General features: G+C 44.0%; 2 protein-coding genes across 2 annotated transcripts in view; both read right to left on the reverse strand.

Annotated features, from left to right (window-relative positions):
- Positions 1-11644, reverse strand: part of LOC138091190 (trophoblast Kunitz domain protein 1-like) — a 31848-nt gene extending 20204 nt beyond the window's left edge. Inside the window, exons 1-8 of the mRNA XM_068986827.1 lie at positions 11551-11644; positions 9490-9573; positions 8302-8361; positions 7028-7102; positions 3726-3921; positions 2800-2892; positions 1982-2067; positions 784-897 (exon numbers count right to left, since the gene is read on the reverse strand). Coding sequence (XP_068842928.1) covers positions 784-897; positions 1982-2067; positions 2800-2892; positions 3726-3921; positions 7028-7102; positions 8302-8361; positions 9490-9573; positions 11551-11644 — 802 coding nt within the window. The remainder of the gene's footprint in view (positions 1-783; positions 898-1981; positions 2068-2799; positions 2893-3725; positions 3922-7027; positions 7103-8301; positions 8362-9489; positions 9574-11550) is intronic.
- Positions 11645-12836: 1192 nt separating this feature from the next.
- The window catches only part of LOC138091191 (trophoblast Kunitz domain protein 1-like), a 34323-nt gene continuing 33355 nt past the window's right edge, over positions 12837-13804 (reverse strand). Inside the window, exon 6 of the mRNA XM_068986828.1 lies at positions 12837-12916. Within this exon, the coding sequence (XP_068842929.1) occupies positions 12837-12916 (80 nt within the window). The remainder of the gene's footprint in view (positions 12917-13804) is intronic.

The raw sequence follows: 13804 nt of genomic DNA on the forward strand, positions 1-13804 counted from the left end.
GCACATGTGTAAACAATTGACTATAATTTCTGAGATCCTTTGACTCACCTCCCATGTTGAACATCGGAACCACTCATTGAGTTCAGATAAGCCCTTTACATACTATTGCCACTCATTATCAATGATAAAACTCAGGGACAGCAAAATGGAGAAGAATAAGGCAAAGAAGGAGTAGGAAATGCTGAGTCTCCATGCCACCTCAGGACACGCCTCCCTTACAAACCCTTGATGTTATCACCTCCCTTGAAGCTCTCTGATTCTAGTGTTGGTGAGTTTCAATTGAGGATTGGATGGAGGCAAATTGACGGAATCTTTGACCATTGTTAATGGAACTCAGTATCAGTACTCACTCCTCTCCCCAAAGTAACTGGGGACTGACCACTTAACCCTCTAATCATCTGATGGCATGTTCTGAATCCAGGTACACACACTGTCTAAGGCCTCATCCTTCACTGATCTCATTACTTAGAGAATGACAATAAAATCCAAGTGTTTTAGGAGGCCTAGGGCATGAACCAGGGCAAGGATCAAATATGGATCTTTTTACTATGCTAAAGTGGTTTTTAGGGTTGGGTAGAGTCTAGCAATAGACAGTGTCAGAGATAAAGTTCATGATTCTGTAAAATGAGGTGGGATATTTTTATTTAAAACTGAACACATAATGACAATTTTTTGAGAGTCAAGAAATGTCCCTGGAGTTCAACTGCTTACTTTCCAGAAGAAATCCAGAGAGGGCTAGCAGCATCCACCACACCCCTCTTCCTGCCCCTTCCATGGACTCACCTCCTTTCCCTTCGGTCTGTAGAGGAGAGGTGAGCTGGAACTTACTCTGAGCCTCGTTGCTTGTTTCACCTCCAGGGATGATGCCCAGCATGGTGCCCAGGAGAATGAACAGGGCTGCAGAGGATCAGAGTCTGCTCATGTTTGTGACCTTGCAGAGGGTGTCTATGGAAAGACAGATGCTGAGAGATCAGTTTATATCCCAGCAGATGGGTAAGAACAGGTGAGAAGGAGGGGAGTGAGGAAATGGAGCATTTGGGGTCAGTCATGTACAACGTGTAATCTCCCCTGCTTCCATTGCCCTACTTCTGCTGGTGCATGCATGTCTGCTGAGTTACTCAGTCTGGTCTGACTCTGAGATTTCCATGGACTATACCACCAGGCTCCTCTGTCTTGTTTCTGTCTGGCGGGTCCAAATGCCAAGTACCCATATTCTCAAACTTGACTCTGTCTGTGGTCTAATGAAAACACAGAATGTGATTCTACAGGTGGAATTTTGTGCAATATGGTCACACAAGAAGCATCCCAGCTCCTAGAGCAGCACATGGCATTGGATGGCCAGTGAGTGGATGAGAGCAGATCAAAAGCCAAGTAAGTAAACCATAGTGTGTTAGCTCAGGTCCTCCTTTACAGACTCATGCATGTGTCATCACATGTGGGTACCAATGCCCCCTGTCTTACATTAACCCTACCTACTTCAGAAAACAGGTATGACACAGGTAAGCTACCAGCAATCATTGTGGCAGCATCTCTATTGGAAATATACCAGCTCTTTACCTGGCAATGGCCCAGTCAGATGTTGAGTTGGGGGGAGAGCATCTCCATCTGGGGCACAAAACCTTATATTCTGGGTAGAAACAAAGTAAAGGGAACCGGCAAAAGGGAGGAAGAGACAAACAGCGTCTCCAGAACTGACCATCCACTGTCCCTCACCGGGTTTCACCAACAGGAGAGCTACCTCCCTGAGTGGATCCCAGGGACCTTGGATATCGCTTGCAACACTACCCCACCACAACTGTGGACTCTGAAACAGTGGTTCTTAGAACAGAGGACCCAGTTCTTTCTTTTGCTAACTCTGAGATCTGGGGCCTTATTTTATAACTAAAAAAACCAACACTCAGAAATGTTGAGAATTTGCCAAAGATTTCAAGGAAGGGAGTAACAGCACCAGCACCCTGTGTGTTCTCACGTATTTAAATACCCTGCTTGCTGAGGTCCACAAGTCTAACTTCACCGATCCGAATTGAAACAGATACTCTCTGTTCTCCAGGTGCATCCATCCTAAATCTTTTAGAAGCAGAGCAGGGTCATGTCATCAAAATCCCTTTACTTGGGAGAGTAGGGACCTGCCATCTTAGAAAATGAATAAAGGAGAAAAGTGCCATCTCTATGCTGCCATTCTCTTCCTTGAAGGATTCTAAGCATGATTAATAGAATAATGCAGTCAAAATGCTTGCACAGAGCCTGGGATACGAAATGGTAATTGCCCTTCTTTAACTAAAGTAAGAATTCCCTCCCGCCTATGACTTCAGGGAATGAGATTCCTTAGAAAAGTGGACAACTGAGCCTCATGCCTAGTCTCCTGAGTCTCCTCCTTATCCAGGAGGACAACCTTCCCCCAAATTTGACTGAACTTAGAAGGAAAGCTCATATGGAGATTTGTATCTCCCAGGTCTAGGTGTGGCTTGGGATGGCTATTAAGAGGTCGATGATTCTGTCATGTGTTTGCTTCCTATACTTGGTGGGGCACAGTCTTTGGACAGTGAACTGGGAGGTGCCCACTGTCTGGAGAACAATGAGAAAGACCAATATTCCCACGGACCCTCTTGATTAAGGTTTGCAGTTTCAAGCAAAAGACACCAATCCATTCAGTTTAATTTAGTATATGCATTTATTGAAATGCATTATTGAAATATTTTTAAAAATGCATTATTATTGAAATATAGCCACAGTGTTTGAAGCTATGGAAAGGAAAATTGCAACATCATAGTAGGATCAGGAAGCTTCAACATCACAAACCCTTCTCCCATTACTGATTCTGAGAACTGGTTGTGAGAAATTCCACTTTGGACACCGACAAAGAGAGCAGTGATGGTAGGGAGGGGGATGAAGCTGAGGATGCAGTGAGGATGTGGGTGAAGACAAAAATCCTTCATCAAACTGCAGGCTCTGTCGTTACTCTGGTCATGACGAATGTGCTCCTACATTCCTTCCTTTCTTTCTCAAATAATTAGGAACTGTTGCCTTGGTGCCAGGAGCTGAGCTAAGTGCTAGGAATAAAGGGAAGACATTCTCATGGTGCTGAGAGCCATCTGGGTGAGACAGAATTAGACATGTTGACCAATAGAAGAAAGGAATTAGACAGGTTCTGCTGAAGAGGGGAGGAGAGAGGACTGCGAGAGACTGAACAGTTTCAGAAGCAGCCATGGCCCAGCCCTGCAGGGGTCCTTCTCGGGTGTCACATTTTCTGGGAACCACTCTTCACATATCCTCTGCAAAAAGAAAGGAACTTGTTGAGTGCCATCATTTTAGCCCCAGACATGGACACCTATCATCTTGACAGAGCCTAGAGTTTCCAAAAAATATGAAACTATAGTCCCCATGATCCAAATGGCCAAAAAGAGGGAAGTGAGTTTTCTATGGCAAGGTGGGGTGCTCAGGAGCACAGCAGACCTGCCCTGGAGGGTGGTTGACTCAGTATTCCTCTCTAAGATTGAAGAGCATATCATTAGGCTTAGAGTGTCATACAAGACATCTCGGTTTGACCTTCTGCCAAGCTGACCCCTGGAGAACTTGCTCAGTGTGTGGTTTCACAGGACACTGGCGTCTCTTCTGGGAAGCATTAAGGAGGAAGACACTGGGCAGGTGTGACTGGCGTGTGGTCCCCTGAGCTCCACCTCGTTCCCCAGTCCTTCCCCTGCCCCTGTGCCCTGCCCCCGTCTTACCACAGGGACACTGCCACTGGAGAGCAGGTCACTAAGCAGTCTGATAACGTCTGGAAGTTGTTCTTGTTCCCTTCGCAGCCGCCATATACAAATGGCTCGCAGTACCCGGCCGTGGCATTGTAGAAGTACCTGGTCATCTGGTCCTTGCAGGGGCCCTTTAATTCAGGCTCCAGGCAGAATTCAGGCTTAGAAGCTGCTGTGAAAGGAGGGTCAATGGCTCAGTTATGAGGACAGTCACCACAGTTCATACAAGGACAACAGCTAGAACTGCCAGTTTCTTTGCGACAGAGAATGCCAGGCTTGTGGAGGATGGTCAGATGGAAAAGGCCATTTGAAAACCTTCTTTCTAGGACAGAATTAGGAATGCTGCTAAGGGTGACATGATATATTAATCATGTACACTTCTGTATCTCCTCATGAAGTATTTTAACAAAAATTGATAGAATGCCTTTGCTTAGCCTCAAAAACTTCTAGGGGACTTCACTGGTGAAGAATTAGCCTTCCAATGCAGGAGTCCTGGGTTCAATCCCTTTGTAAGAGAACTAAAGTCCCACATCCTGAGGGACATCTAGGTCAGCAGGCCACAACAACTGTGCCTATGGCCTGCAACTAACACCAAAAGCACCAAATAAATGCTCAAAAAAAAAAAAAAAGAAAGAAAGAAAATAAAACCCAGAAATACACAACTCTATAGCAATGAAAACAGGTCACAGGTGAAAATCATTCCCTATATGTCAATAATTACTAGGTCTGGGTACCTGGGTTTTATAATACTGTTCTCTGCACCTTTGTATATGGCAAAACTTTCCACTGTGAATAAATAATGTGAAGGAATCATGCAATAATGAAAAAGGGCGTGAAGAAAACATACAAGTGTGTTACTTATGATCCCTCAGGAGGATTGAATAAATCGAATGTTCAACTATCAATATGTTGATACTGTTATTATAAGAAGAAATATATGTGATTTTTTTGGGATCCTTTTTCTGACACTGAGTTCCTAAACATCTTGGTATTGCTAATGTGATGAGAACAATAAAAGTGTCTTCTGGTATGTGAAGTCAGTGATTTTGGAAAGACCCTCATAAACCATAATGGGCTCCTATTGCACAGGAAAGGACTGTCTACAGGATGGTGGGCACTGGGCAATGAAGCAGGAAAAGGATCAAATATGGATCAAATATATGAATAATAAAATAATAGTCAAAAGAGGACAAGTGAAAGGGCCTGGAGACTTTGCTCATATTGTCTTAACCTAGAGCCCATGAGACAAAGACTGTGTTTCTTGTGTTCCTGCAGTTTCTCTGCTCTGTGGTCCTATGCCTTGTAGTAAAAAATCACCTTGATGATGGGGCACATCAACATAATGGTCAATCTCCCTCTCACATCCAGTCTCCTTCCAGGATAGTAAAATAGTCTGTATGGGTTATAATTAACCTCAAAACGTCTCTTAAATGAAATATTTATGGATTTGTGAGGAGGTTTTCAATAAATAGCCATGTTGACTCAGTTAGTGACCATTGCTGATTGATCTCAATCTCAGAGTCTTCCCTCCTCCCTAGAGGTGCTGGCAAGAAAGTGGTGAAATCTCCAACCTCTAAATGGGTGTTTGAGTTCTTTGGAAGACCAACCCAGACCTGAAGGTTTCCTAGGTTGCTTTCCCTGAGTGGTCTCGTGACTTAACAAAGAAAGGAAATTCCAAGAGTTTCAGGAGGCCTGGGCAATGAAGCAGGACAAGGATCAAATATGGATCAAATATATGAATAAGAAAATAAGAGTCAAAAGAGGACAAGTGAAAGGGCCTGGAGACTTTGCTCGTATTGTCTTAACCTAGAGCCCATGAGACAAAGACTGTGTTTCTTGTGTTCCTGCAGTTTCTCTGCTCTGTGGTCCTATGTCTTTCTGCTTATTTTAATATTAAAGGAATAGTCGTTACTTGACATATTAATATTTTCTCTTGACCAAAGGAGCTCAAGGATCATGTTCTTCAGATTAACACACTGGTGGAAATGGACAAAATTGGTCATGAAATGTGAATAGATTATTTATATTCATTACTGATGATCTGTTAAAGAATGCTTGCATATTTTTCCACTAGTCAGTTGAGGAAATTGAATATGACTCACCCCAGAACACAGAGCATAGGGTGGTAGAATCAGGATAAGATACTATCATGTCATAACCCATCTGATACAATACCTGGTTCTACCAGGAATCCTAAAAATACTGTTTACTTATAAGAGTTTCTGGATGCAGCATCCTACTTTCATTACTTCCCTGTCCGCAAAGCTTACCTTACCTCACCTAAGCTCTCAAATCACAGCAGAGAGTGAGTTTGGGTTTCCCTTGACACCAAATATGTGGTATCTAGACTAACATCAACCAATTCCCCAAAAGACTCCTAGGTGTCCCCCAGTCACTTAACATGTGATATGAAATCCATGCAGTTAGTACAGATTCCGCCCATTGAGGGATCACAACTGTTCTCATTTTAGTATGAACCATGTGGTCCAAAGTTACTTATGCTTGTGACCAAATGGCTAAAGTTTGGAGGTTCCATGACCACATCTCCATGTTCAATAACTGAATGGAACTAATGACCAGACTAAGGAAAACCCTTACTGACTGTTCTCAGATTAAGTAAGAAAGTAAGTGTTAGTCGCTCAGTCGTGCCGAACTTTTTGCAACCCCATGGACTGCAGCCCACCAGGCGCCTGTGTCCATGAGATTTTCCAGGCAAGGATATTGGAGTAGGTTGCTATTTCCTTCTCCAGGGGAATCTTCCAAACCCAGGGATCAAACCCGAGTCTCCTGTACTGCAGGCAGAGTCTTTACTGACTGAGCTAGAGGGAAGCCCATTCTCAGATTAATAGAAGTGAAAATTCAGAAAGAGTGAAATGGAGGAGGTGTGTAGGATGAAGGGGGACTGTAGGTTGGCAGAGCCTTCACGCCCTAGTGAGCACAGCACTCTCACATCATGTATTTGTATTTACCACCGAAAAACTCTCTGAATCCCAATATTTATGCAGGTTTGAGGTTTCAAAGCAAAAGAGATCTAAAGAGCCTCTTGATGAAAGAAGAGAGAGAAAAAGTAAGCTCCCGTAGATGGTGATGGACAGGAAGGCCTACCGTGCTGCAGTCCATGGGGTCACAAAGAGTCAGACATGACTGAGAGACTGAACTGAACTAACTGAAATGAGGTTTCAAGAAACAGGCTTATTGGTTGAATCATTGGCCATTGGTGATTGATCTCAATCTCAGTGACCTCCCCAGAGGTGGAGAAAATACAAAACCTTTCTTACCGTTTTTGAGTATTTGTGTTAGGAACTCCTCGACTATATGGTTCTCGAGTTGGGTTCCGGAAATCATCACCTGACCTATGAAAGAGAGTAAATTGCAAGAGTTTGAGGAGGCCTGGTCCTTGAAACAGGGAAAGGATCAAAAATGGACAAGAAAATGACAATCAAAAAGGACGAGGGAAGGAGCCTGGAGACTTTAGTAATATTGTCTCAGGCTTGTTCACACAGCCTACCACACAAGGGCTGGGTTCCTTGCTTTCCCTGCAGTTGCTCTCCACAGTGGCTCCACATCTTTAAATTTGTTCTCTTAATAGAGAAATAATCATTATTTGATAAATAAATAGTTTTAATTGTCCAAAGTAGATAGAGAAAGTGTTTTCAGATTAACACATCGTGGTGGAAAATGGACAAATCTGGTTATGAAGTGGGAAGAAACTGTTTATATTCATGACTCATCATCAGTTCAAAGACCTCATGTAAGAAATTTCCCCTATTCAGATGAGGAAACTATAGATGACTTGCCCTGTGACACAGACATGTGGGTGGTGGGATCAGGACAAGATACTGTCATATCACAACCCATTGATACACTATTGATTCTGCTAGGAGCTTGAAAATATAGATAACTGGTAAGAGTTTTGGGTGCAGTGTCCTACTTTCACTACTCACCTCCCCAAGCCCCATATGAGCCCTCAAATCACAAGGCAGGGTGAGTCTGGGGTTTTCCTGACTGCAAAGATATGGTTTCTGCACCAATCCCATCCAATTCCCGATACCCAGTGGGTGCCCCACTGTCAATTGACTTCTGAGACCATACCTGTGGAGTTATGCCCATGCCACAGGTTGAGGTATCAAGACTTTCCTGACATCAGATGCCAGCCATGTGGTTCGATACACTCTTACTTCTGACCAAGTAACTAAAAGTGCTCAATATCACATCAAACCGGCGACTGAACTCAGGAAAACCTATGCTTACTGTCCTCAGAATAATATACAGGAGAAAACTCAGAAACAGTGCAATGCAAGAGACATGGAGGGCAAAGAAAGAGTGGAGGTGTGGGGAGCATTCATGCCCCAGAGCACAGCACCCTCACATCACCAGCATTGGTTCCCATCCATAAGCTCGCTGAATGCCAGAATTTATGGAGTTTTATTTTTATTTTTTAACTTTAATAGAGGTTTCCATCAACCGGGGTATTGACTGAATCTTTGGGCAGTGATGACTGATCTCAACCTCAGTGCCCTCCCTTCTCCCTACAGGTGAAGGAGTTTCAAACCTTGAATTCCATTACTGATTATGTCAGCCAATCCTTTTAGTCCACGAAATATCTTGGTACCTATGAAAGACAAAAATACCAAAATTTTCAGGAGTCTTGGACCATGAACCAGGAAAAGGATCAAATATGGATAATAAAATGATATTCAAACATGGACAAGGGAAAGGGCCTGGATACTCTGATCATTTTTCCAAGTCATTCTGATTAAATTTTATAAGAGAAAAAAAATCATTACTTGGCACATAATTATTCTTTCTGGCCCCAAGCAAGTAGGCAGAGAAATTATTTCAAATGAACATATCCACAGGAAAATAACCAAAATTGGCCATGAATGTAAATAAATTTTTTATATTTATGACAGGTAATATATTCAAAGAATCCCTGAAGCAGATATCTGCTGTTCAGATGAGGAAGCTCTAAACGACTTGCCCCAGGACACACAGCATGTGTGTGGAAAGTCAGGACAAGATATGGTCATGTCACAAGCCATTTGATATACTATCCTATTCTCCCAGGAACCCTGAAAATATCAATAACTGCTGAGAGCTTCTGGGTGCAGCGTCCCACTTGCATTACTCCCCTGTCCCCAGGACTCACATGAGCTCCCAAAGCACACAGAGAGTGAGTTTGGGTTTCCCTGAAACAAATACATGGTGTCTCTAGCAACAACATCCAATTCCCCAAACACCCCCTGGGTGTCTGCAAGTCAATTTTATTCCAATACAAAATCCGGGGAGTTAGTACAGATTCTGCATGTTGCGGGTTCAAAACTGTCCTCAACTGAGATGACAGTGAAGTGGTTGTGATTTGACAAAGCAGCTAATGCTTGGAAGTACTATTACCCCACCCCATGTTCAATAACACAATAAATCTGAGGACCAGACTCAGGAAGACCACTCACATACGGATCTCACGTTATTATTAAGGATAAATCTAGGCACAGCATAAATGAGTGAAATATGCAGGGCGAAGTGGAAGTGGAGTTGTGAGGAGCCTCCAGGTCCTAGAAAACATTGGATCCTCACATCACTGTCGTGTGATACCAACCCGAAAGCTCCCTGAATGCCCATATGTATGGATTTTCATTGAGGTTTCACTAAATAGGCATATGATTGAATCATTGGTCAGTGGAGATTGTTTTCAAACCCAGTGCCCTCCCCTCTCCCCAGAGGTGGAAAAAGTTCAGACCTTTAGCCACACCATCGATGACATGGGAAATCACATCTATTATTGAACGCTTCTCAGGTCCCCTTCTATGGCTTGTCTCCAAACCTATGAAAGACAGTAGATTCCAAGAGTTGCAGGAGGCTGGGCTCATGCACCAGGACAAGGATCAAATATGCATAATAAATAGTCAACACTGGACAAGGAAGGGGACAATATTGATAATAAAATAGTAGTCAAAATAGGACAAAGGAAAAGCCCTGGAGGCTTTACCTTGGTCCCAGAGGCAAACCCACACTGGGCTCCGTGTGTTTCTTGTTTTCTCTGCAATGGGTTTTCTCACTCATCCCAGGTTTTTCTGGTTATATTCGTAATAGAGGAATAATTGCCTTTTGACACCTAAATATACTTTCTTGCCCAGAGTAGTAGATAGAGAAATCATTTTCAGATGAACACATCTTGGTGGAAAATGCACAAAATTCACCATAAAATGTGACTCAACTCTTTATATTCATGACTGGTTTCTGTCCAAAAACCCATGTAACATGTATCCCCTGTTTCAATGAGAAAATAGCAGATGACTTGCCCTAGGACATGTAGGTATCTGGATCAGGTCAAGACACTGTCACATTACAACCCATTTGATACAGTACCTGATTCTGCCAGGAACTCTGAAAATACAGATAACTGAGAATAGTTTCTGGGTGCAAGGTCCTACTTTCATGAATCCCCCCTTTTGGAGCATCACCTGAGCTCCCGAATCACAGGGGAGAGTGAGTCTGGGTTTTACTCTGACAACAAATATGTGGTCCTTTAAGAGCAACCGAGTCCCCAGACAGGTGTCTAGCAAGTTAATTTACTTCTGATTTTTAATCTGTGGAGTTAGCACAGACTCTGCAGGTTGAGGACTCAAGACCGTCCTCAACTCAGCTGCCAGCCCTGAGGTCCTGAGTCACTCATGCTTGTGATCAAATAGCAAAAATTGGGATGTCCATGACCCCACCTTCAAAATCAACAGCTCAATAGAATTGGTGGGATGAACTTAGGAAAAACACTTGCTTATGCTTCCCAGATAACTGTACAAAGTGTAACTCAAGGCAGTAAAATGGAAGAGATGTGCGTGCAAAGGGGGAGGGAGGTGTTCCCAGCTTCTGTGCCCTAGTGAGCACAGCACCCTCACATCAGCTGCCTGTATTCAAAAACGCACAAGCTCTCCAAGCCGTTTTCATGTATTTCTTCCTAAGGTTCACTAAACAAGCATATTGGTTGGCTCATCAGCCACTGGTGATTGATATCATTCTCAGGTCCCTCCCCTCTCCACAGAGGTGCTGGAATGAGACTTGGTGAAAATTGGAACTGTGAAATGGATGTTTGATGTTTCTTGGAGACTAGCCCCATCCTGAACGTTCCTTGAGTCTCCTCTTGTGACTCATCTTATAATCTATAAAGTCAGTAAATTCCAAGTTTTAGGAGGCCTGGGCTATTAATCAAAACAAGGATCGAATAGGCAGCTTTTTGTTACTACACTATAGCAAGGTCCATGGACAAGGCAGGGACCAGGAATACAGTCTCAGAAATGGGGCCTGATCAGTAGAGTTAGGTGGGATAGGTATATATTTAATATAAAAATTGAAAGATAGCCTCATGAACTTCATGATGTCATCTGAGTTAAATGTTTCCAACGTAAGACTTCCCTGGTGGTCCAGTAGGTAAGAATCCACATTCTAATGTGGGGGACATGGGCTCTATCCCTGGTTGGGAGGACCCACATGCCTTGGGGTAACTAAGCAGGTGATCTGCAACTACTGTGCCCAGATGCCTAGAGTCCCTGCTCTGCACAAGAGAAGCCACCCCAACGTGAAGCCCACACACCACAACCAGAGAGCAGCCCTGCTAACTAGGGAATATCCTGGCATATCAGGAAGACCAGTGCTGCCAAAACCGAACAAACGAACACCCTGCCCAACATGACAGGAGAAATTCAGAGAAGACTGGTAGCAGTGTGGTCACAACTGGCCCCCAGCCCTTCCATGGACTTCCATCATTTCCTTCCAGTCTGTACAGGAGAGGTGAGCATGGACCTACCTTGGTCCTGGGTATGGTGTTCATACACTGGGGTGCTGTCCACCAGGATAACCAGGAGGAAGAGAAGGGCTGCGGAGAGGCAGAGCCGGTTCATCTTGGTGGTAGCCTTGCAGGAGGGCTCCTGAGGATGCTGGGGATGGACAGACTGAGCTTTTAATATCCTGGCTGAGGGGTGGGATCAGAGGATGAGGAAGGGAGTGAGGCAGGGGAGGAGCTGGTTCAGTCCTGTTTATTGCGAAATCTCCCTCCTAACCATGCCTTCTGTCTGCAGGGGCCAAGTCTGAGAACTAGTCGGAGAATAGTAGTTATCAAGCTTGATTATGCCTGTGGGTCTAAAGTAAGGAAGATTATGATCAGACAGATGGAGTTTGTCCAATATGGACTTTCAGAGAGCACCTGAGCACCTAGAGCAGTGCGTGGCATATGGTGGACGGCCAGTGAGGGGATGAGACGGATCAAAGGACATATCGGTGAATAGCAGTGTGTTAGCCCAGGTCCTCCTTTTCAGCCTTGTGCTACTTTCATCACATCTGGGCCTCAATGCCCTGACCCCCCTCACCTACCTCAGATGACAGGGGTGACACAGGACAGCTTCCTGCAATCATTGCCACAGCTTCTCCACTGGATGGACACTTGCTCTTTCTCAGGCATTGGTCCAGGCAGGAACTGAGCTGGAGAAGGTTAGGCTGTCCTGGAGTATAAACCTCTTTGTGCATTGAAAAACGAGTAAGGGGAGGGGGCCATAGGGAAGCAAGGAAGTGAATACATCTCCACCGCATGACCACTTACTGTCCCTCTCCTGGTCTTGCAAACAGAAATGCTGCCTGCATGAATGGACTTCAGGGGACCTTGGAAGACTGCCTATAGCCACCTTCATCCTCCTGCTCTCCCTCATTAGTGATAGGGCTATAGGACCTTAGTTAGGGTACCAGCCCTTGTAATCCTAACTTTGTGCCTCAGGATTTAAATCTCCCAGAACCAAATGTCTTCTGCTGTCATGTGAGATCCATGCTTCCCACATCATGTGGCTGCCATGGAAGCAATGGAGGCACCTGGCATGTATAGGAGAAGTGAAAGTCCTTTGTAGTAGTAATAATAGCAGTAATGAGTAATTACATCAGGGAAAACATAAATTCCTCATTGTGGCAGGCATTACCCTAAGCACCTAATACATAAAACTCAATGAATCCTCAGAAATTTTTAAAGAAAGGGGAGAAACTGTTGATATTTCCTCATGTGATTGAGGAGGTACCTGAGATAACTGGAAATAAAGTAATTTACTTAGATCATAGGTTGTAGAGAGGGGACTGGGACCCAGGGATCTGACTTGAGAGTGTGCGCACATGCACTCTGCTGCGGTAGAAAGCTGTAAATCAGAGTGCACACATCAGGGGTGACACACCCACACTCCCTTTGCTCATCTTTGTGTGTTTACTTGTAGTTAAAACCACGTAGCACACTTTAGAAGAGCAGTACGTCTTAATTTCGAGTTACCCCAGGACAGAAGGACATCAGTAGCCAGTTACACACAGAAGAGCCAGTGTGAGGGGAGGGTCTGCTCTCTCTTGAGATATTTCACATGAATGATTTCATTTAGCCTCAGGTGACCCCAAAACATCTGGATCCTCATCCCATTGCGTCAAGGAGAAAGCCGTGGCTCAAGAGGGGAAGCCACTTGCTCAGGACACACAACTTGCAGGTCAAAAAATAATTAATAGTCTGTAGTTCAAGAGGCCCTCTGGCCCTTCCCCTCTTCCTGCCTCAATCTGTCCACCTGAGACCAGGGAGCAGTAGACTCCCTCTAAGAGCACAAACTCCTCTTATCTCCCCCCTCTTCTCTCATCTTTAGAGAAATCACAAGACAGGAAAATCACAAGGTATATATCTGGATAAACCAGAGAACCCAAAACTCTGATATCAGGTCATATCTCTGCTCAGTCATATCATGTTCAGTAATTACCTCTAAAAAATGAGAAATTTGAATTCCACGCTATCTAATGCCACATCCGGAAAAGATGGAATGTATCCAGGGCATGCAGAAGATGTTTAGATTTTTCTTAGGCTTTGTCCAGTGAGCATTATTTATATTCAAAGCATGTGGTCAATTTCAGGCTAATGGATAAAGTAGCCCCTGGCTCTTTGGAAATAAGTAGTTTACTTTCTTAAAATGGCGTTGTAAATACTATTTTTATTAGAATTATTTTCAGGCTTAAAAGGGAAAACACAAAGCAGAGATTGCAAATGTGGCTAGCAT

The sequence above is a fragment of the Capricornis sumatraensis genome, chromosome 15, assembly GCF_032405125.1.
Source record: "Capricornis sumatraensis isolate serow.1 chromosome 15, serow.2, whole genome shotgun sequence".
Classification (NCBI taxonomy): domain Eukaryota; kingdom Metazoa; phylum Chordata; class Mammalia; order Artiodactyla; family Bovidae; genus Capricornis; species Capricornis sumatraensis.